General features: G+C 31.7%; 1 protein-coding gene across 5 annotated transcripts; it reads left to right on the top strand.

Annotated features, from left to right (window-relative positions):
• Window positions 1–4,089: 4,089 nt before the first annotated feature.
• Window positions 4,090–24,990, top strand: LOC114375324 (alpha,alpha-trehalose-phosphate synthase [UDP-forming] 1-like). Of its 5 annotated transcripts, none has more exons than XM_028333096.1 (19): window positions 4,271–4,565; window positions 12,891–13,050; window positions 13,504–13,954; window positions 14,165–14,262; window positions 14,379–14,767; window positions 15,506–15,620; window positions 15,811–15,912; window positions 16,968–17,118; window positions 17,461–17,549; window positions 19,389–19,437; window positions 20,460–20,560; window positions 21,049–21,236; window positions 21,692–21,809; window positions 23,020–23,187; window positions 23,261–23,383; window positions 23,456–23,543; window positions 23,625–23,755; window positions 23,859–23,957; window positions 24,426–24,990. In XM_028333096.1, exons 3-19 carry the CDS (start codon window positions 13,549–13,551, stop codon window positions 24,810–24,812), a joined length of 2,802 nt encoding a protein of 933 aa, XP_028188897.1. In that variant the 5' UTR covers window positions 4,271–4,565; window positions 12,891–13,050; window positions 13,504–13,548; the 3' UTR covers window positions 24,813–24,990. The 5 variants fall into 5 exon arrangements, with proteins under 5 accessions (XP_028188901.1, XP_028188896.1, XP_028188897.1 ...); XM_028333097.1 differs by lacking the exon at window positions 12,891–13,050 and adding an exon at window positions 5,992–6,097; XM_028333100.1 differs by lacking the exon at window positions 12,891–13,050 and having other exon boundaries at window positions 4,090–4,565; window positions 24,429–24,990.
• The last annotated feature ends 169 nt before the right edge of the window (window positions 24,991–25,159 follow it).

The raw sequence follows: 25,159 nt of genomic DNA, 5'->3' as shown, positions 1-25,159 counted from the left end.
TACATTCATATTCCCTCAACTACGGACTTATTATATGTGGACTTCCTTAATTTTTAATTACCATAAATCAAATTATGAGCTGAGTTAAGTTGTATGTATCCTTAATTCTTAATTACCAAGAATTAATTATGAATTGAGTCAGGTTGTATACTTTAATTTTAGACTCATCAATAAAGTAAGTTGAATCGGGTTGACTTATAACTTTTTGAGCAACTTATGGTGTGTAAACCCTAGTGAGTCAAGTTGTTCACTTTGACACTCTGTACTTGCTTGGCAAATTAGGGGGTTTACCCATTATAACATAATTCATAAAAGAAAAAAAAATATTTTAAAAGAATAATTAAAAAATGCATGCATACAAACATTATCTACCATCTCTAGATCTACACCTGAATATAACACACTTTTAATTAATTAACACTTATAAAAAAATTAGTTAATTTAGTTTGCACCATTAAATTTGTTAATCATATTATTGAGATACCCTTTTCTAATTATTTTTTACCTAATTAATTAATTTTTGTTAGTCATATTATTCAATCTTCATGAAAGAGAATACATTTATCTTATTAGTTATAATAGTTATTGTAGATTACTTAACAGTATTTTGATAAATAAAAAAGTAATTAATACAAGAGACAACCTAAAAATCTCATAAAAACTACTAAACAAATTTTAAAAAAGTATCATCTAAAATATTTCTAAGAATTTTAGATATGATAAATTTTTTTATAAATGCCATATATATATAATGGAGTTACTAGTAAATCTTTATTTAAGAAAAAGGTTAATGGGTTACCCTTAACTCGTTTTCTTGGCGGATCATACGAGACATGTCAAAATGAGTTTGTGGGTTAGAAATCCCTTGTTATTATTTTTATTATTATGTATAAAAAAACCTTAAATGAATAAAATTTATGAGTAACAAATTTTTTCACTCCTAATCCTAACTTTGTGGAAAGAAGAAAACGACATATATATGTTAAAACTTAAAAGATAACAGGAGACAATTTGGAAATAGTATACAATTTAAAGCACTCCTATGATAGTAAAATCAAATTTGTATAGAGTTGTTTTTGTTATTTCTCTACTTTGTTAGGTTGTTTCACAACACCTTTCAGTTAGCTGAAAGTTTCTTTTACCAGTTATTTTCTTTTTCTAAAAAATAGATTCGTTGATATAGCAACAATTTATTTTTAATAACTTTTAAACATTTCTAAAATTCTACTCTAAGCATCATTATAGCTTACCTAGCTAGCACCTAAATAAGAATATTTCCTATTTTAAAATATTTTTATTTAATATTTTTTTCATAATTATCTATTTATTTTTAAAAACTAATACGCTCACTTTTTTATATTTGATTTTTCTAGTACTTGTTTTTATCATTCTCTCACTGTCACAACGATGTTTCATCCAATTGCCTCATTATTTACTGTTGCCAAACTATTTTTTTTTATAATTGTTTCAGTAATACATTAATTATTACTATGTTTACTTTCATTTTTAAAGAAAACATTTATATATATTGGAAAAAAATCAAATTATAAATAAAAAAATATTTTAAAGAAATACTATTTTAAATTTATTACTATAAAAATAAATCTTTTAAATTATAAAAATTAAAAGTTTATTTAAGTAAAGTTTAATATTTCTTTAAAAAAGGAAAGAAACATGGGGGCAAGGCTCCCCACTTCTTCAAGTATATCTGATATGAAAGCACACCTATATATGCAAAGCCAAAGATGGCTATGGAAAACCATAAAAGTAGCGAATAGAAAAATGAACAAAGGTAGAAGAGATAGTGTGTGAGAAGTTACAAACTTCTCATTAGCCTTTCTCATTAGAAACAATTACAAGCTTTGTAGAGCTTTAACAGCTTATCTAATTGCCAACTAATTCAGTTATATTCTTCTGTTATAAGGAAATAAGTAAATAACAGAAGCTACACTAAGCTAATTCCCTAAGACATAAGGTCCTAACCTAACTATTAACGATATCCATCCCTTCTGATTGTGCCTATAATCACACATGGACACTCCCATAACTAAGATATGGTGATATCGTTGGATAGTTCCTAAAATAGCGGCAAGAACAAAGAGTGTTTGGAACCACGTCTTGCGCTAAGTGACGTGTGTTTCAGCATAATCAACTTATACATCTAAATGCATTTCATGATCTGGGTTTGTCTGATTGCGCAGCATTTGTAAATTGAGTTATTAATAATCAGTTAGTAGTTAGTTATTGACTTTCAGAAAGTTGCATTTGGGCCCAATTTTTCATATTTATTAGCTAGATCTCAGTTGGGTCATTGAGATTTGAGAATAACTGAGATGTTGATCCAGAAGAGGAAAAATTTAATTACAGAAAATGAAACGGTGGTTGAAAACCAACTTTATTTTATCACATCAATTTTCATTCACTATATACATACATACAAATTTGGTGCTTATTAATATCTCACCCCCTCTGGTAAGTGAAATCTTTATCAAAAACACATAACTCAAGATCCATTCCCATTCTTCCAACTAGAGCAATGCCCTACGAGGCTATGAGGCATCCCAAGGCACACCATAAAGGATGCTGAAGTTGTAAAGCAAAAGAATATGCCCTAAACAAATTGTACATAGCTCCCTCTTTGGAATTTCCAATGGATGAGTTCTGGTATTTTTTGTTCTTTTGCCGTTCTTTTACACACTAAACAAACTAGTAGCTAATCAGTAGACTAGAGAGAAAGAGAATAAATTGAGTGGAGGAAAGTGCTTGTTTTTGAAACAATAGTAATACGTGACATTCTATCACTTTAAATATTTTATTAACACTCATTATTATTTTTTATTTTCCATGTTGGCACTTTATAATTTTTTGCTTTCTGTGAGTATGCTTAGGTGACGTTTTGTTTTCTATTTTTATTTTCTCAAAATAATTTTTATTTTAAAATTTTTAATATTTAGAAAATATATCAACAAGAAAATACTTTAAGATGCTCGTGTGTTTTTATTTTAAAATAAAAGACTGAAAAGGTTCATTTGTTGTTTTCAATTGGGCATGTTTTTTAAAATATTTTCAAAAAAATATGCTTTCTAAATTTAAATGAAACATATTTTCATTCATATTTCTGTTTTATTTAAAAATGAAAAGAAAAAACATTCAAACCAAGTGTCAACTAAGTTATTTAAAACATGGTTAGACACTAAATGTCCATGCCTTGGTGAATAAATATTAAAATCTCACTGCATGTTTGGAAAAATGTTTGAGACATAAAAGTCACATACAAAGAATAGAAGTCACATAAAACTAAACCTAATAGTATTTACCCAGAGGTAAGAATCACATAATTGACGTACAAACAAACATATCGTTAGACTTCTCTTTGTTGTGTCACATTTTTCATGTATTTAGATACACATCAAACTATAGGTCAAAAAATTTGATTCGACAATTGGGATCCGGTGGCATAATCAGCTCAGTTTAATTATTGGACCAATTATGCATATGACTCGGGATAACCCAATTCATTTGAGGTAAACTTGGCAATACCGATTGATTTTTAAAATCCATTTCGCTTGAAAAAATGCTCCAAAAAAACCCAGGACTTGCGTAATTGTATTATTAAATTATTATTTTGTGGATTTGTGTTATCAACTTTAATATTTCAATTGTCATTTTAGATTTTGGAATATGAATGAATTTTTCCTAATCAAATAATGTTAGTTATATACTTATATATAATAGATACATATATAATTTTAAATTTTTTAATATATATCAAGTCAAACCGGATTAATTACTGATCCACCAGTTGGACTATTGATCCATTACCTCAACTAGATCACTAACTCGATTGAATTTCATAGCTTTACATCAAATGCACTTCGATCCATTCCAATTGAAAGCTCATTTATTTTTGAAATTTGGAGGTGAAAATTTAAGATGAACATGTATTAAAAATACATCCCAAATGAAGATTATATTATTTGTCACATTTACACTTTTCTATTTTATTGTATCTCTCTTCCTATCAAATCATGTCACACATATTATACTTACACTTTTCTCTTTTAAGGTGTTTAATAACACATGGGTGGTGTTCATCCATCTTTATCCTTCTTTCTATCGACCATTCTTTCTAAAACCAGATGTCACAGCCGTAGGTGTGTGTTAAATTAAATAACAATATTGTAATTACATTATGATTAAGAAAAAGGAAATTTAAACTTTTAAAAAACAATAAAAAGCAGAACAAATTCCCTCCAAGTGATTGGGCAGGAACAAAGCAGGGTTACTCTCTACTCCTTCGCCCCCCCACCCACACCTCTCTGCCCCTGCCAAAAGAAATGCGTTCGTGACCATGCCATGTCTGCTACTAAATGCGCTCTCTCTCTCTCTACTTTTCTATTTAAAACCCTTCCGTTTCTCTATTCCTCTTTCAGAAGAAACCTCAAAAACAAACCTCTCCTCTCTCTCTCTCTCTCTCTCTCTCCCTCTCCGCAAATTGCTGAACCTCTTCCGTCCTCACTTCAACGCAGAAGTGTTCGTACTTTCTAGAACTTGGCGTCATTCAGGTCAGATTCCTCTCCCTCTCTCTCGCTGTATATCTCTGTTTGTGTGATATTATTGGGCGGTGTTTGAATCAGAGAGTTAGATCCGTCGAAGTGCTAGAGATTGTTGCGTTTCTTAATTTTCTTTTTAATTTTTTGTGTGATGATCTTGCTTTGGTTTTCTGTTTGACTTGAATGAATTCTGAACTAGCAAGAGAAGTTTCTGTTCGGTTGCCGTGAAAATTTAACGAAAATCGAAAAGGAAAGAGAGAAAACATAAACGAAAACGACCTCTGTTTGTTTGCCGTATCTCTATTTTATTTGCAAGCGTTCTTCAGTTTGATTTTCTCGGTTCATTGAAACGCAATTTTCATGCTCTGAGCTAGAAAATTCTAGTTTCTTTTTCTTTTTTAATTTCATGAATTTAACTTCTCCCATGCGTCATTATCACTTCTAGAAATGTGATAAATTCGAACAGAAATGTGAATTTTCCAATTAGAATCAGAAACATCGTTGACGCGTTATTTAAGCTTCTGCGAAGTGAAGGATGAAAAATCCAGAACTCAGTTTATTCACTTATTGTCAAATTGCGTCGAAATTGTGTTTACACGAGCTTCTCCGGGTAGATATTTTTGGTAGATATTGGAAGAAGGAGTACCAAAAATGACGTCACGTAGAGGGTTTGTGGTCCCCAAGGGTGTTTGTTAGTTTGCTTCTTTGGCCTCTGAGCGTTCGTATCCGCGAAAATTCGCCCACTTGTTCCTGGAAATGCCCTTTGAGACCTTTTCTCAGTTTACTCTGTGAAGCTTGTTTCCAAAACTTGTTTTGGCTGTCCTGTGAAGGATGGAATGGGAACTTGGAAAGAGAAAAAAAGAAGAAGCAAACACCATATTATTATGATGCTGAGGATAAGCTTTTAAGTTAAAAAAGATGATGGCTCTTGTAATTTCTCTGTAGATCGAGCAGCACATGTGACTCACTCAGGGCACCCATGTGGTGCAGTTTGTGGATGCCAGGAATGATGGACCCTGAAAAAGTTATAGTTGAGGTTTCTTCCGTTTTCTATTTAAGATATAGATTAGTTACAAGTAGTTTTCTCTCGAGGTTCAACACACTGCCTGGTCAAATCATATGTGACCATGCATAATCTGCCTGTCTATTGTTTATGGTAATGGGAATGCTTTTATAGAAAATACTTAGGAATGTTTGGATTTTTGCTTGTTCTAAAAGTATGCTTGAGAGTAAAATCATTATAAGAGTATGTTTGGTTATTCTCCAAGAATATGTTTGAGAATAAAACTTTGTCTAAAAACTTAATTTTTGAGAAGTATGACTTAGGATTACAAACTTGAGTTTAATCCAAATTTAAATTTATAAACTTTAATCCAAACATCTAGTAACAAGATTTTAAATTATGGTTATTGTTTCCTTTCATTTTTTTATATTACAGGAAATTATAGACAAATACTGTTGATGCAGTGGCAATTATTGTGGTTGCATGAAAAAATCTTCACATTACTGTCGAAATTACAGTCGCAGCTCTTTATAAAACCCTGGTTAGTAGCTTAATGGTTTTAATACAGTAATTCAGCTTCATCCTCGTCATTAGAGGCTAAAGTCTTATAATATAAGAATAAGAATTCAACTTAGGTGATCGATAAAGGTTAGGATGAGGTTAGTCATCCTCAAAGTTTTAGTAGTCAAATCAGGAAGCTTAGATATGCAAGCTATCATTGGAGGGGAAAATGGTCATACTTATTGGAGTGCTAAGCTTCGTGTGCTTGGTACTGAGATATGGATAAATTTTACTGGGCCTCTGGATTTTAGTTCCTCCCCCTTCAGCTTACTAATTACTATTGGAGAGATGGTACGTACTACGTAGAGATGAACTGTTCCGTTTGATTTTGGCTTCCACCGGGGGCTTAGTTTTCGTTATTATGCTCTGCTGAGTTTTCTTTACCCACCGTACCAAAAAGGCTGTTCCATTCGTTCCAATTCATATTCGCTTTGATAATTAATAGGGCATGATGGTGAACCATACTGCTAGAGAGAATAAAAATCTTGAGAGTCAATTATCAATGGATCTTTTAGATCTGTACTGAGAGTATAGACACAAGCAAGTTGACTGCCACTGGCTCAGAAGAAAAAGTATAACTGATGAATTAATGTACCAGCTTAGTATCTCTTGGTCCAGGAGCTGCGGGGTGAGGTATAGCACTATAGCCTGTAGACTCATGAAAAGGACATGAGCTGGTGTAACAATCAACAGTATTTTCATACAAACTTTATACAACTTTTTTTAGGCTATTAGTATTTTTGTTCTCACTTTTTTCATTTTTTACCCCACCTTATTTTTTCCTCGTTATATTTTCTCCTTCTGTCAACTAATATTTAATATTTAATATTTAATAAAATACTAACGTGATAGTATCATCTTCACTGTGACATAAGTATTTCTATTGAATATTGAATTTTATTTAACCAATGTAAAAAATTACACGATTAAAATATTGAAAGGATTAAATTTGAGAAAAAGAAAGAAAGAGATGAGTTTTGTAAAATTGAGAAAAAATTTTATATATAAATAAAGCAAAACAAAAGTAAAAGAAAAATGTGAAATAAAATGTTCCATCTGAAGAAAAAAATATAAAAAACAATATTATACAAGTTGTATAATTTTATTATATGAGTAATCTTTTCATAACTATTAATTATGCACAACTGTGGACTAAACGTATGTTTTTACATACACATATTTAAATATGTTTTACAAACGTTTTAAATATTTCATTTCACTTTTTTTTTAAAAAAAATCATTTCATATTGGGTATGATTCTCCTAATATTAGCATTTATTTATTTATTTTTAATATTTTTTCTCATAAAAAAGTCTCACTTAGTTTTTTTTTGTTTTTTTTTAATTATTAATTTTATATATTTTTTATTTTTTATTTTTTAAAAAATATTACGAGTTTAATATGGAAATATTTTGGTAAAACATTTAAAAAAAATAAAAGAATTAAGGAATCAAATAGAAATTTTATGAATTTATTAAGGAATAAAAATAATTAATTATTAATAATAATTTCATTTCAGCATTTGAGTTCACAAATTTTTATTATATAATAAATACCTTTCTCACAAAAGGACATAAAAGGATAATGCGTATGATTTTTATCACTTTATTTTAAATCATAAATGAGATAAAATATATTTCAACATCCATTATCTGCTTCTTATTCAAATTGGGACATAGTTTTTTTTTTACGGTAAAATTGGGACATAGTTAAAGTGTGACATTTTTATGTATAATAATAATAGTAATAGTAAAATAAATAATTTTCAAAAGAGAATGTGAATTTCTTTTTTATTATTGTATTCATGTGAATCATTTGAGGATTGAATGCTTCACAATAGATAGTTCTGTTCCTCTTTTCTTTCCATTTCAATCCACTGCAAAATGTGACATACATTTATCATGACTCAGTGAGGTTATAAGATAAAGGAAGTATTTACCAAGAGTTTTGATTTTGGAATACCTTGAACAGTATAAACAATGCGTTGACATTTTTTTTCCTCCCGCTCTTCTTGAGGTGTCTAAGTACTAACCTTGAAATATTTTTCTTTTCAAAAAAGGAAAGGAAGAACTTTCTCTTTCTTGGTGTTGGTCATCATACGTGCAACTTTCTGTGTTCGACTGTTGTGCTAAAAACTGTCATTTAAACTCAGATGCTTCGACTAATTATCATGTTCATAAGGAAGTCAAGTCAACTTTTCCCGAGGATAGAATGCAGTCGCATTCCTATTTCGTCAGCTCATTCTTTCTCATTATATTCATTGACCGAGGGAAGCTTAATTCCTGAAATTCTCTTGAAAAAAAGCTGTACCGTAGCTTGGTTGGGTTAATATCCAAAATATATATGGAATTAGAACGGTTTTTCCATCCTGAAATGTCCTTTCCAGTTTCCACGACAAAAGTGTACTTGTGTTAAGCTTGTTAAAGTGCTTTATACGGTTCTTACCAAAAAAGGAAATGCTTAAGACGGCTTGTTTTTTTAATTTTTACTAGAAAGATATACCCTATTGTTCGGGTCTTGACGCATCCTTTCTACAATTTGGGATACATATAAACATATTAGTAGATATGTTTTTGTTATTTTGTTTGAAAGTGAGAATGCTACAGTTGCTAGGGGGAATTGATACAAGGACATTGATGTATTCAACATTCTGTGTTTTACACATTCCGATTCGAAGCATGTATATCACTTAATTTGGAAATATCTAATAAAGGCTCACCCGATTTTAAGGTGAATCGTAGTTGAGGGTGAAGAGAGTAAAATAGGATGAAAAAAGAAAAAGTAAAGAAAGTGATAGCTATAAATTATGTGACAAAAAAGACGATAATAAGATGGAATAGTAGGAATCCATCCATTTTGTGAAATTATCATTGGATGAAATTCTGACCCTTTAATAAATTTTATTAATATAATATATTTTTATTATAGAGTAGAGATTTAAAAGAATTGACAGAGATTTTAACACTTGAGAATCTCAAATTTGTTTTTTCACTTTAGAGGATTTTTATAGCAAGAGTACTTTAATTGTTTGGTTGAACATCATTCAATAAGAGGTGCATCCGAACGCACTTATATCGATCCGACCATCAAACTTGTCGTCCCAGGAATTACTAGTAACCTAGCTAGTATGTATTGCCCATTAGCCCCATATTAGATTGTCGAGATAATGATCTCACTGGGTGATGAGATCTTCGGCCATGCTGTCTACATGTCTTTTGTATGGGGCCATAAAATTTGTGGTGCCTACCCTACCTGCATATATCTATGACAAAAATCAGTGGTTTATTGGAATTCCCTGGTCACCATGTATAGCTTTTACGGGTGACCATTCCTTTTGAAAGTTTGATTTCACGTATCTGGCTACGGCAATTTAATAATGCGAACTCCCTTTGCCTTCATTAGGAGAGAAAAAATTGATAGCCCTGCAAATCTTTCTGTTAATTATTACTACTTTTGTCGTTTTTCCCTGAACCAGTGGACCTTTTTCGCCCTTTTTGTCACATGTAATATGTTTTTTTTTTGTTAAACATGTAATATGTATTTCTCAAAAAAAAAAATGTAATATGGTTTGTTATCGTGGTTTTCGGGTTCGTTGTTTTGTTAAGATTCTAATTTTATTTCTCTTGGATTAGTATAGCTCTAATATTTACACTAGCTTAGTATAAGACAATGTTGCATTAAGTATTAAAAACTAATATCGTTTGGCGGTCGGTTTCACTTATTATGATGAACATTGGTTGAGTCTTCCCCTAGAAAAAAAGATATTTGTTCCTGGAGGCTCTTCCTTTCTGGAACATGCTCACCTTTTTGTTGGATATACATGCATTTTTAATAATATGTCTGATTTGATATGACTATATAAATTCACTTTTTGTTTATCTGAAATACAAATTCATTCATACTTTTATATAAAAAAGGTACAGACTTAAATTAAATGTGCATGTTGGTAACTATTTATTGGTCGGTGTACATAGTTCCCGTTATGCTTGTGACATCTTCCTGACCTTATCGTGGAACGTGTCTCCCCTCAAAACAATTCTTGTTACAGCTAGTTAAGATATTTGAGTCTTTTTTTTTTTTTTTTTACCAATCAGATATTTGAGTCTTATGCAGTTATATTGCACGTTAAAATATTAATTAACAAGTAATTGCCAAAATTTCAAGGTTTATTTTTAATAAAAGAATAATATAGTTGAATAAACTAGTTAAATTGGTTAAAGATTTACAACTGCAAAAAACAAAAATATTTAATTTATAGGATTTTGAACATTTTTAAAGTTTTTATTATTTTGTAATTCAAGTTTGTACTTAAAATTATTGAATTTGCATATTTAATTTCTCTTGTTTCAAATTCTTTAGCCATCCACGGACCACGGTTTCTACTCATTTAAATTTTCTCGTAACACATAATTCTGTCGTAGTTTTGTTATTAGAAAAAAGTACAAGAATGCTGAGAAAAGGACAGGGGAAAAAATTGTTAAGATTATATTTCTAGTATATACAAACCAACATAGTGGAATATGATTAATAAATAACTTTCTCTAGCTCAAACATATAATTAGAAGTTCAAATTCATATATGTGTTAATTGAAATTGGTTAATACCATTTTTAATAAGTTTTATAAATAGAGCACCACTTTTGTTTGCACATTATTCAATCAATTATATAATGTTTTTCTGTGATACTTCTTTACTTTGATTTTTATGGTGTATGCATGGTCACATATTGATGTTACATGTATCTTTCCCTAAAATTTTGTCAAAGATTATTTTTAACCTTCAGCCGGAGTATACTCTTCATATACCCAAAAATATTTATAAAACCCTTTTAAAATTCCGCTTTGACGGATACTATGTTTATGTACCATTGGTGATTATTAGTATTAACTGACGTATGTCAGTCGTTTTTCATGTGCTGGCATGACTTGTTGGTAAATAGTAGTAACGTAGTAACAGTTTTAATTTATTATATTTAGTTTATTAAAAGAAAATTAGAATATATATTTTTCTTTGTTCTAAGATTTTGGTATGTCAAAAAAAGAGGGAGGAGGTTTGACGTATTCTTTTTCTTTTTAATAAATAAAAACCCCTACAGGAACCTGAAATTCATTTTGGGTCTGTTTAATAAGCAAAGAAGAGGTAAGAAATAGAGTGAATGTTAATAGGAAAGAGAGAAAGAGATGAATAATATAGGTAAGAAATAAAGTGAATTTTGAGGGGTTTGGTTTAAGAAAAAGAAAAATAATGAAAGAAAAAATACAAAAGAGAAAAAAAATCCTTTTGTGAAAATCGATTATTATATGCTTGGGGCTGTTTTAAACATCTTGTAAATTTTTTATTTGTGATGTGTAATTTATGATGGTTTTGACCAGAAAAAAAATCATAAAATATGTAATATGTGTTTCCCCTTATCCATTATTGTGCATTTCAATACACCTTTTTATATTTCTTTCCACTTATTTTCATACAACCAATCTCACCTTTTCATTTTTCATCTATTTCTTTTCTTTCTTTCCTATTTTCTCACAATTCTCACTTTACCAAACAAAAAATATAACAACATAAAGTGAATATTAACTTTTTTTTCTAGAATTTTATTTGGTGTAGATCAGTCATATTGAGATTTGACCCTATAAATTCATGTATACTATCACAATCCTTCCCGCACTAGCCCAACCTAGTAGATATCTTGAATTTAGTTTAGATGTTTGGAAGTCTATATTTTTTTAAATAACTATTTTATAACATTATTATTATGTAGGATAAATTTATTAATTTTTATAATAATTATTTTAAAGTCATCTTAAATATGATTTTTAATTAATTAATAATAATAAATATTTACATAGAAATACATGTCAATTAAGCTTTTAACAAAAATTAATCAGCACTATCGACATAAATTATTTCAGATCAATATCATAATAAAAAAATATCAATTAAGCTTTTTTTTCTACTTAATGGAGAATAAGTTTGTTTAATAAACCCATAGAATTTTATTGCACAATCACAGTCTAAATACATTTTTTTATTAATATATGAATAATTATAATTGTACTTTCTTTTCCACTTTATTTTTTTTTCATCTATTTTCTTTTTTCTGTCACATCATTATTACATTTGACATTTTCTCTCTTTATCCTCTTCTCTCCCCAACTCTCTTCTTTCCTCCTCAATCAATCCCAAACATTCCATTTTGGGGTGGATAATAATCAATACCCTAACTTAATCATCATCTAACAAAAAAATCATCCTATTTTTTTTACAGATAAGGAAAATGATTTTACATTTCTTAAAATGAAGATACTGTATTTTAAAAAATAATAATAATTATCTACTAAAAAAAGTACAATAACATATCATTAATATTTTCTTTTAAAAAAATATTATTAATTAAAAAATAATAATTAAAATTGTCATTAATGTTCATTAACTTGCAAGTGTGAGTGTGATTTATTCTTTAAAGAGGATATAAAAAAGGCCAGAATACACGTAAGTGTGATGGGGTTGGAGGTTAAGGGGTTGGTTCTAGGATCATTTTCACGGTGAGGAATTTATCCATTTTTCCGAGTGAAGTATTTTCTTTCTGTTTGTTGGGTAATTTATCTACTTTTCTAAGTAAAATATTTTCTTTCTGTTTTCAACACAATCTTGGGTGTCACCTGCATGGCCGTGAGGCTATATGTGCCTTATAAAGCTTACACGAGGATTATACCACTTTCTCTTTTATTTCTTCTCTCACTTTGTTATTTCTTTACCATTTGATTCTGCAGATTGCCCACTCTCTACGTACCCGCATTGTCTGACTTATAAGCCCTTTGCCCCTAAGTAACCCAGCTGGAAATTGACACACTAAGCCAGAATTGTCTGTTTGCTTTCAGCGTCCGCTGATTTCCGAGGCGTCTCCTTAGCTGGCCTTTTGAACTTGTTCCTGTAATTTTCACTATTCTATTAAGTTTTCGCATCAGATGGACAGCTCTTACTTCTCGACTTTTTTCGATATACTACTACCATTCGGGCAATATATTTGTTTTTTTTTTTTTTATCAAAAAAACTACACGGTATTTCGACATCCTCCTCTGTTCCCATTTCTCTGCTTTGTTTGTATTCCATTTCCATGAATGTACCAACCCCAGAGATTCCGGTAATTCCCATTTGCATATATAAACTAGTGAATGTGAAAATAATTTCCAACTCAACAGGCCACCCTGTTGACCCCTTCTTGTTGCCTTCTGTAATTTCGTGAATTCTGTTTTCTCCTTATAGTCTATAATTCATTTTAATTTTCAGTAATTAGATTCTTAATTTCTTTCACTACTGTTATACTTTTATTAGAGGCTGAATTGGGGATGTTTTGTCATTTTGATATTTGCAAACAAAATGCAGGGGAGGAAGTTTGGCTACTTACTACGATATTGATATTCAACGCCAATGGTTGGATTCCAGAGTGACCATAAGCCCGGGAACAAGTGCAATGGTAATTCTAATAGTTTTCCGGTTCCGGATCGTCATGTACGACTTATGAGAGGAAGAGAGCTAAGAAAAAGCAGCAAGGCATCTCCTGATAGTAATAATATTAGTAATGTGGTTAGTGAATATTCTGAGCATAACCTGCGCTTAAGAGAAGATAATAGTAACTCTGCTGCTCCCTTTGAACGATACCTGGAAGGAGTGGCAGCAGCAGCAGCAGCAGCACGGGGCGCAAGGGAAGATGGGAGACCTTTCAGACAACGGCTTTTGGTGGTGGCCAATAGGCTGCCAGTCTCAGCAATAAGGAAAGGCGAGGATTTGTGGTCTTTGGAGATAAGTGCTGGTGGCCTGGTGAGCGCTCTCTTAGGTATGTGACCATATAGTACTTGTTCTGTGCCTTTACCTTTTTAGTTTTATCATTTTCAGGGTATAATGTATCTGCTCTGAAATTTCCATATGATTTAAAACTATAATTGGATTTAGAAAGTGGGTTCGAAAGTATACAATTATTTCATTTTTGGGATGAACTTGGTCCCCTAATTTACAAAGAATAACACCACCAGTTCTTTAAACAAAGGTGTGAAGGAGTTTGAGGTGAGGTGGATAGGTTGGGCTGGGGTCAATGTGCCCGATGAGATTGGACAAAAGGCACTTACAAAAGCTTTGGCCGAAAAGGTACTTCAGTTTCTCCATTACAATGTTAGAAATAACTTTTGCATTTACTATTGTGCTGTTTCATCAGTAGATTTTACTTATTTTAATCTTTCTCTTGCTTGTTACCTGTGTCGCAGAGGTGCATTCCAGTATTTCTTGATGAAGAGATTGTTCATCAATATTACAATGGCTATTGCAACAACATTCTGTGGCCCCTTTTTCATTACCTTGGACTTCCACAAGAAGACCGCCTTGCTACCACCCGGAGTTTCCAATCTCAGTTTGAAGCATATCAGAAAGCAAATCAAATGTTTGCTGCTGTTGTAAACAAACACTATGAAGAGGGTGATGTTGTTTGGTGCCATGATTACCATCTTATGTTTCTTCCACAATGCTTAAAGAATTATAACCGCAAAATGAAAGTTGGCTGGTTTCTGCATACCCCGTTTCCATCTTCTGAAATTCACAGGACATTGCCATCTCGCTCAGAGCTCTTGCATGCTGTTCTTGCAGCTGATTTGGTTGGGTAAATTGCAGTTTGCTCCTTTATTTAAGATTTTTTTTTTATTTGTTTAATTTTTGTCACTTAAAAGAATGAGTTTGATATGGGCATGCAGCATGCTTTTGCAATAAGATTGTTTCATGTGGCCCCTTGATGGTTTTGGCATGGGGAATTGTGCATAAAACTCCTAGAGTGTATGGCTATATGCTTATTTGGCAATAAGTAAGAATTTTTGCATGTGCTGAATTCACTGTTGGGACAATAAACCACTAGTTATGAATGAGGGGGCAGTCAACCACCTACCTAACTTGAAACATGAACTTCCATGAGCCATGGAGTTATTGTGAAATTCTACAGCATAGTTTCATTATTAATTTCCTTTCTTACTAATCAATGGGGGATAAACCTAATAACTGCAGTTGAAATGTTGGTAGTTTCCTTTTTGAGGTCAAACCGTTGGTTAGAGTAATGCAAAACATGTGATTTGAAACAGTTTGATGGGGCCTGGTTTGATTTTAAACTAGTTGAAGTCAAGGTGGAATAGTGAATATACATTGGTAATAATGCCCCAATAATTATGTTGAAATGACAGTATACTGCCTCTATGACAATTTCCAGTTTTATTTGACACACTTCTCATTTCTTAGGCTCTAACTTTGTGATTCCTTTTATGCTATATGTTGTATTTTCCAGTTTAATCATTTTCATTTTCTTATGTTGCCATTTCTGCTGACTTGGATAAGTGTAACTTTTGTTGAGTAGTTTTCACACCTACGACTATGCACGACATTTTGTTAGTGCATGTACACGCATTCTTGGACTTGAGGGCACACCTGAAGGGGTTGAGAATCAGGGGAAGCTGACTCGAGTTGCAGCAGTATGTGCTCACGAAATTCATCATTAATGCTCATGCTTCATATGTAAATTGAAAATTAGTTATTAAAATTTTTATAACAAACTTCCATAAAACATTTTGATTTGAATGATTCTTCTCTATATTTAACCAATTAACATGATGAGCTTTAAATTAGAACTACTTATTTACTTCTTTTACCCCTGTATGTCAGTTTCCAATAGGTATAGACTCAGAACGATTCATACGTGCGCTTGACCTTCCTCAAGTGAAGGAACACATCAAAGAATTACAAGAGAGATTTAAAGGAAGAAAGGTGCATCTTTCACTTTGTATTAACTGCTTTTTTTGGTTATACTTACATCTTATATTGTATTGTTCATCTAGGTCCTATTAATTGAGATTGTCCCTGAATTTTTTTTCTATTATCAATTAAAGATTATATAGAGTAATGAAAATTTGGGAGAAATTAAATACTATTAATTATAGATATGGAATTAGGTGATTTGCACTGGAGTACATTGTTATCATTTGAAATAAATTAGATAGAAAGGAAACAGAAAAAGGCTTCTAGGGGCATATTGCTGGCCAGTGGCCACAAAGAACCACCATCCTTATAATTTATTCTCATAGAATCATGGGAAATGCAACTTCATCTCAGAGTCCTTTCGTTATACACATACTTTTTACCAGTTAGAACCTCCATTTGCAGGGTTTGCAATGACTAGTTTCCTGTTGTGTTTTTCTCATGTTAATATAAGTATAACTAAAACCCAGCCTTATTTCAATAGGTGAGGTTGGATACAATGATGGATTCAAGGGAGGGCAATCATTGGTCCTAGCCCCCCCTTACTCCATTGGGTTTATATAAAATTACTTAAGATATGAGTTTGAAGGAAGAAAAACTATCCTGTGAGAAAGAAAATTAATAAAGGCTTTGTATATATAAGTTTGAGTTCACATATACAATGAAAGTGAATATGTAGTTGCTTCTCACACTTCCAACAAAGATGTATTACATACTCTCAATTTTCTTTTTTAACATTGTCATTCAAACAAATTTAGTATAAAATAAACAAATACACTTTACTATCATTTGTATTACATACAACTATTTTCCATGCTATCAGGGGTGATATTAATAAGGATTTCTGTCCTTTTTATTATTTTTAAATCTTTATTTATGAAAAATATGTTGCATTCTTCCAGTAACTGAGCATTAATATAGGAGTGACTTTGTTATAAAATTGTATTTGTTTGGCTTGACATGTCATGACATTCTCTTTTGGCCCGCTCTTAGAGCCAAGTGTTACTTTAATTTGGTTCTATACAATTTGACTAGCACTTAACCTTTTTTTCCTGGCTTTACAGGTAATGTTAGGTGTTGATCGCCTTGATATGATTAAAGGAATCCCTCAAAAAATTCTAGCATTTGAAAAATTTTTGGAAGAGAATCGTGATTGGCGTGATAAAGTTGTTCTGCTTCAAATTGCTGTGCCGACAAGAACAGATGTTCCTGAGTGTATGCTACTTATATTATTTCATTTTTTTCCTTGTTCCATCCTTAGGGTAGTAAGGAAAATAGTATATGTGTGTGTGTGTATTAAAGTTGTTTCAAGAATTGGAAGATAAATTTTCTGTTTATATGAAAAGGAAAATCTATTAGGTAGAGATTCGACAGTGGACAGTTTGGGATAGTTTTCCTGTGGGAATATGCCTAATTGGTTGTGACCAACTTTACAAAAAATATTAAGTAGTTTAGGTGGATGCCCAACAGCCCAAGAATAATTTTATATCTTCAGCAGCCATCACTTGCCCATAATTTTTTTCTTTTTTCTTTTATTTATTTCTTGCATATTTACAGATCAAAAGCTTACTAGCCAGGTCCATGAAATTGTTGGTCGCATCAATGGCAGATTTGGAGAACTGACTACTGTTCCCATACATCACCTGGTGCGTTCTTAAGACAGTGATCATCTGATGATCCATTATATCAATGCTGATACACTTGTCACATACAATTCAATATTTATCTTTTCTGTATATATTATATCTTGTTAGATTATCTATTTGAGCAGTAATGGTTGCAAATAAAAAAAATGTTTGAGACAACATATGAACTGTGGGTCCTTTTTTTATGTTCGACTTTATCCTGGGTTCATTTGATGTGCCCAGGTCAAACTATTGGTACAAACAAACCTTTGTTGAGTTTGCATAAGTTGCAAAACTGAAAATGAGTAGAGATGAATTTCAGGTTGGTCTGAACTCTAAAGATATTAAGCTATGTCAAATCAACTTGCTGATTGGTGCAAGTGCAACTGTATAAATTACTTAACTGACAGACAGCTTTGAATTGAAAGAATGCTGATTTTTGTACTTTCAATGAGTGAAAAGTGCATATGTCAAAATTATGCTTTTGGGCTTCTTTTTTATGCAATATAACAGCTATGAACATAATTAAAATTTTCAATTGTACCTATACTCTATCTGTGTTGGGTATGTATCTGTAGATTTGTACCAGAAACCCTCCATGGGTGCTCTTTTTAATATTATTTTGGTTGATCATGGTAACCAGGCAAACATTTTTTAACTCCTTTAAAGCATTTAAGTTTGTTGCATATTTGTTCTTAGTATATGAAGCATATTAACGTATTTTTACACTAATTTTGTGTGTGTAAATATACTTTTAGTTGTTTTTTGTTTTTATCCTAAAATTCTTCAGACACAGTGACTTGTATCATATTCTCTTGGTTTCTATACTCGCAACCATACCTTTATAAATTAGGATAATGGTATCTTTTAGATATGAATATGGTGTATATGTACTTTCATTTAATGTGGTGTCTAATTTTTAACTGTAAAACATGAGAAATTGATTCAAATGGATTAATAATCAGCTATTGACAACAGGACTGATTGCAAAGTTGTCTTTTTCTCTTTATTGAATAAAATTTGAATTCAATTAAATTAAATTTTTCTTCCCTGTTTATATTGTGGACTTTACACAGTTGATGTATGAAGCTAACAAGGACCAAGGATAGAGGTTTAATTCATAGAAAAGGGTGTAACAAGTTGATGCAAGTTGAGCACTTGCTCAAGCTTGTCTCTTGCCATTATAAGAGCCAAATCTAAAGATTAGGCTTGACTTGTTTACAGATATGAAGTTTGAGTTTCACTTGTTTAGTTTGTTTTTGGTTTTTGGTTATTTTCTTTTCCTTTATTTGACAATGAACATCTCCTCTAATGTTTTAAAAGTTTATTAGTTCTATATTTAGTAGACATTTTTATGCCAGACTAGAAGATAAGAGAGTAAAAGACTCTTTCAATACTAGAGTTAGATAAGTAGTAGATAGTAATAAATAAAATTACAATACTCTAGATAGAAATACAATTTACCGAGTAACACAATAAATAACTTATTATCTAAAATTACAGTTTTTGTTGTTGAATATATATATATATATATATATATATAGAGAGAGAGAGAGAGAGAGAGAGAGAGAGAGAGTGAGAGAACTTTTAATGTTAAGCTTGAATTTCAATTTTACTTGTGTTTTTTAGTTAAACAAATAAGTTTGATTTAGCATTTACCAAGTCAAAAATAGTCCAAGAATAACTCAATTCATTTACACCCGAATTCATAGCTATGTGCTTTGAATATTAGAAAGTCATGACATCAAATGTAAATAAAATTTGACATATTTTATGCTTATCTGATGATCAACCTGCATCCTTTATTAATTATTAATCACATTAAAATACTACAGCTTAATGAGTTTGCTATGATTGCAGGATCGCTCTCTTGATTTTCATGCACTATGTGCTTTGTATGCTGTTACGGGTACACTTTTTGTGCTTTTAGATTTCCTTTCCTTTTTAACGAAGTCCAGGGAGTAGCTTCTGATGTCAACTTGCCATTAATCAATAGTCAGCATGTGCAAAGATAGCTTCATGCATGTGTGAATAGTCAGCTTGTGCTTGTAAATGCATACTTATTTATCTAAAATGGAGTGTGCTTGTTTCAGTGTTCTTTTGGACATGATTCTTAATGTCATATATAGGATGTCACCTTTCCTCTTAAGCTCTTCATTGCAAATGTTATTTACATTTTTCTGTCTTTTCCCCCCTACATGTATGCTGTATGAAGTGTTAGAAACTGCTTTATGATGCTTCATTTGCTAATGGTTGCACTAGCACTTATATCATGGCTTGTACATGTCTTTTAAAATTTTATCTCCTATGTGAAGCATCTCTAATATTCTACTTGCTTGATCACAGCCTGAATGCATTTTTTAATTAATCATGTTCTTTTCTGAGTTGTGTTGTTTTCTCTTCACTTAATGACGTATAGTTGTGCTCATTTCGTTTTGTAAAATTTATAAAATTTCAGTAATTTCTGGTGTTTTGTGCCCTGTTTGCTGACTGTGGAAAAGTTGTTTATGGAAATAACCATCAAAGAGAAATATAACAAAATGGAAGCTATCTTTCTTAAAAAACTCAAGTCACACATACACCACATTTACAACCAAAAATATGCTTTGACCGCTTTCACTGGCCGCTAGTATTTTTTAATTTTTTTTGTGTATACACCCTGTAGATAAATATAAAAGCTTTTTCAACATTGTGTGAAATGAAGATAGGTTTAAAATATTATATTTTAGGACAATATATATTGAGAAAAGATGAAAGTATACCAAATAAGTCTTGAGCACCGCCCTAAGTTTATTAAACCCCAATTTATTACATATTTCCCTGTATTCTCAATTGTTGTTGAAGGATTAAGTTTGTTTGTTGATGATATTCATTTATTTTATTGTAAACTTTCTGCTAATAGTGTGTACATTCTCCCTGTTTCTTACTCAGATGTAGCACTTGTCACATCTTTGAGGGATGGAATGAATCTTGTAAGTTATGAATTTGTGGCCTGCCAAGATAAAAAGAAAGGGGTTCTCATTCTCAGCGAAGTAATTACTGAAACTTCATAGTGTATCTGTCTACTTTTAATTTCTCAATTCAGGCTTTGTAAATTTTGAATAATTAAGAAAGAAAAGATTCAACAGGTAGTAGTTGGAACTTTCCTCCTACAGTCTGTCAGGTTATCATCGTACAAAAGTTCATGAATCTGTTGCCTGAAACAACCCACCCTCCTTATAAACATATTAGTATTCCCAAAATCTGGTCTTATATACTTATTAGTATTCTCTGCACTTATCTTAAACTTTTAGCCATTTGAAGTAATTTGGACAAATTAGATACAATGTTTCATCTCTTTATTCTTGTCAAGATTATAGAGTTCTTTTTTATAGAAGGCTCTCAATGCCTATGATTTGTTCAATGTAGTTTTTGCATATTTCTTCCTTTTAACTAGATATCTATATTCAGCTGGATGATTCTCAATTGTTTTAAATAGACAAGTATCCTCTTGATCTAACATTTGGGATTCTTCTTGTAGTTTGCTGGTGCTGCACAGTCACTTGGTGCTGGGGCTATTCTGGTCAACCCTTGGAACATCACAGAAGTTGCTACTGCAATTGCCAAGGCTCTGAATATGCCATCGGCAGAACGAGAGAAGAGACATAAGCATAACTATGAACATGTAAAAACTCACACTGCTCAGGAATGGGCAGAAACTTTTGTAAGGTATACATTTACATAGTAATATTCCTGATATCTGGTCTTATACATTAGAACTTTCAACTTTGTGATTTATACTGAAGGTGATGTATCTTATTACAGCCTGTTTATTTCATATATACTGATTCAAAATTTTGTCTTGTGTCTCTGAACCATCCTGGAGTTGTTTTTCTTTCTTTTTTTTAAACATTACTGGAAGTTTTTTGCTTGATTTGACTAATTAATTATATTCATCATTTTGATTGTATCTTAAGACTTATGTTGGTTGTGGGAAATCTATAAAACCATGTAGATAGAATTATACTCAAATATGATGGTTATTTACTTGTGATGCTGTAATTTTAGGAATAGTAGAAAGACATGTAGATACCTGATTATGATTATGAACCAAAACGTGTTCTTAAGAAGTAGATCTTCTGCTTGTATTTTTAATATAGATTCTTATCTTTTCATATGTGCAGTGAACTAAATGATACTGTTGTCGAGGCACAGATAAGGACAAAACAAGTTCCACCACGGCTCCCAACAGAGACTGCAGTTGAACGTTATTTGCAGTCAAATAATCGGTTGCTTATTTTGGTATGCTGTCTTATCATGAAGCTTATAACTTCTTTGAATACTAATCTTTAAGGAACCCTTTTAAACCTTTATCTCTTCTCCAAGTATTTTAGTACTTGTCTGAATGTTCCCCTACTAGGCCTAGCTACTTTAGAAAGACAGAAAAACACTAATTTGTTTTATAAATGGTCTTAGATGACAGGTATGTTGAAAGTGAAACAGACTTAGTTCTTAGATGAAAACTAGGAAGGTTGTAATGGAGACTATATCTGAAGTGTATTACTTACTGGAATGAGTCATCCGTTGAAAAGGGGAAACATTATTAGTAAATTAAGCCATTTTCTCCTGAAATCAAACAAACTGCATGTTCTTCCTCTGTCTTTTGAACCAAAGCAAACTCAAAGTATTTAATAAAATGACCACATATTATAAAAAAACCATGTTAAATGACAGGGCATGGCGGAATGGTGTGGCAGATTTTTTGCCAACTGCCATAGGCTATTTGTGAAAGGTGGTACCATAGGCTGCAATGTCGTGTTTATATGGCGCAATTTTGGCCTTCCACCATATTATTCCATCCACCATTGATAACACTGATAAAAAAATAACTCCGTTGTAAAATGTGGATAAATTTAGCTTGAAGATGACAAAAGTTATCAGACATGGAACAGTTTTATCTCAGGAGAGTCTAATAAGGAAATTTGCAAGAACCTGACAATTTTTTTTTTCTTGACCTGCCCAATTCTTATTGTCTAAAAATTCGTAATAGACTTGGCACAATGTGGTTGTTTGTAGAAGATGAACAAGATGCCTAATGAGTGAAGATAATGGTTGTAGTATCTCAGTACAAGAAGTTGTGAACAAATACAACACCATTTTAAGATGTAAAAGTAGTTGGGGAATCAAGAGAAATTAAGAGATGAATGAATGCCATATTAAGTGTGTTTCTGAAAGACTGGTTGACCATGGGATCTATATTATCAAAATATTGAGTGTCATGTTAAGTGTGTTTATGCAAGATATTTTTAGACTTCATCAGAGTAATGAATCTAATGCCAAAGTTGTGTTTCCATTATTTTAAAAACCCCTAAATAAAAACTTTTCCATTCAAATACTTCAATATATTTTATTATTTATTATTTTTCAATGTTTCACTAATATTAAATCATGAACTCTATCATTTGTCATAATTTTTAACATTTTCCCTTCACATTGGTGATACACACTGCAGGGTTTCAATGGAACTTTAACTGAACCAGTTGAGAGAGAAGGTGATCGGTTTAAAGAAAGGGAACTCACTGTGCATCCAGAACTGAAACTGCCCTTGGCAGAATTATGCAGTGACCCAAAGACCACAGTTGTTGTGCTTAGTGGAAGTGGTAGAGCAGTTCTAGATGAAGTAATTCTTGGTACATTTATTACTTCCTTCTTTTTGAACTACTTGATCCAATTTTAACTTATCGCTATTACAGAACTTCAAAGAATATGACATCTGGCTGGCAGCAGAGAATGGGATGTTTTTAAACCCTTCAAAGGGAGAATGGATGACAACAATGCCAGAGCAACTGAATATGGAATGGGTTGACAGTGTGAAGGTGCTTATTTGATGTTTTTATTGCTTTTCTCCTTCACAATATTGACTTACATTGATGATCCTATGCTTGCAGCATGTTTTTGATTACTTCACTGACAGAACACCTCGATCATATTTTGAAGAAAGGGAAGCTTCACTTGTATGGAGTTACAGACATGCAGGTGCTTGATTTGTGTTTAGGGAGACTATTTTTTGTTTTGCCTGCTGTCTTTCCAGTTACTGATCCTGTCACCATGATATAGATGCTGAGTTTGGAAGATTGCAAGCGAGGGACATGCTGCAGCATCTCTGGACAGGTCCAATTTCTAATGCATCTGTTGACGTTGTTCAAGGGAGCCGATCTGTTGAGGTGCGAGCTGCTAATGTTACAAAGGTAATGTCTTGTTAATAGTTGATTTTTCTCAGTTCTGTTTTCACCTGAAAATTTTCATAGTGATTTGAAATATATACACTTATCTTTTATTTAATTTAATCAGGGAGCAGCTATTGACCGCATTCTAGGTGAGATAGTCCACAGTAAATTCATGACAACACCAATTGATTACGTTCTGTGTATAGGACATTTTCTGACAAAGGTGAATTAAATCTTCATTTGATATTTGTTGCTGTTTTGTGAATTACTTTTATTATCTTGTTGGTCTAATGAGAAGTTGTGTTTGCTTTGATGTTCTTTTGAGCATGCTTTCATATGCGACAATTGTCAATTGTAATTTGTTTCCATAGCAAGCAAGACTAGTTAGCATATGATTTAACTTTTACCTCAGTAAGCCTTAATAATGCTCTATACTGCACAAAACTTGTGATAAAATGGAAAAAGTGGAAGCTCTAAAATTTAGTGAAAATTCTGGGTTAAAATTCAAACCTTTCCTGAAGTACGAAAGCATAGAGTATTTTACACTTGCCGCCAATTTGCTAATTAGGCTACACTTGAGATAACATTAAGAATCAGTGATGCTTATAGTGTAGATGTTTTTGAAGGAGTATTCTTGATCTCTGTTGCTATTGCTATGTTTGGTTCTTGAATTTAACACTAACAGTTGCAGCAGGATGAAGATATATACGCCTTTTTTGAGCCAGAGCTACCTTCAATAGGTGTGGGTCTTCAAAGAAGCAAGGGAACAGAAGGAGTAAAGTTTCCAGTTGAGAGGGTATCGTCATTGAAGAACCCAGCAAGTAGAAATGGAGCAGCAAAGTCGTCATCCCAAAAAAAGGGACAACGCCCTGTGTCAAATAATGAGAAGAAAAGAAACAATCATGTCTGCCGCGGGCCACGTCGGCTGGCTCCCGAAAAGATATCTTGGAATGTCCTTGACCTGAAGAAGGAGAATTACTTCTCGTGTGCCGTTGGACGAACACAGACCAATGCTCGGTATACGCTTGGATCACCAGATGAAGTTGTTGCATTTCTCAAGGAACTAGCCAATGTCTGAGACTTACCCAGCTTCAGAAATTCCCTATATTGCCAACATTGCAACTTGCCAAATTTACTCTCTTGTACACGATTTGCTTTTATTCTACGGGGGTACCCCATAATCATAACTTCACATCCTAACCTTTTTAGACGATATAATAATCAAATTAATTATCGTAAAAATATTTTTTTTTAAATTAGTTATGATATAACTTATTCTTTTTAACATCAATCAGTAATCGAGTTAATTATGATGTAAGTTTTTTATTTTTGTACTGCAATTATTATGATGTAAGTTATTCTTTATAGTATCATAATTAATTATTAAAACGAAAATTAGTATTATAATTAATTCAATTACCATTA

This window comes from Glycine soja, chromosome 11 (genome assembly GCF_004193775.1).
Source record: "Glycine soja cultivar W05 chromosome 11, ASM419377v2, whole genome shotgun sequence".
NCBI lineage: Eukaryota > Viridiplantae > Streptophyta > Magnoliopsida > Fabales > Fabaceae > Glycine > Glycine soja.
The sequence above is the reverse complement of the archived record's forward strand: the minus strand, read 5'-3'. Positions and strand labels throughout refer to the sequence as shown.

Coding starts and splice junctions, on each gene's coding strand:
- LOC114375324 (XM_028333095.1), top strand. CDS start 13,549: ATGGTTGGATTCCAGAGTGACCATAAGCCCGGGAACAAGTGCAATGGT. Junction 19,438..20,459: donor TGCTTTGTATGCTGTTACGG/GTACACTTTTTG, acceptor TTTCTTACTCAG/ATGTAGCACTTGTCACATCT. Junction 23,958..24,425: donor TAGGACATTTTCTGACAAAG/GTGAATTAAATC, acceptor TAACAGTTGCAG/CAGGATGAAGATATATACGC.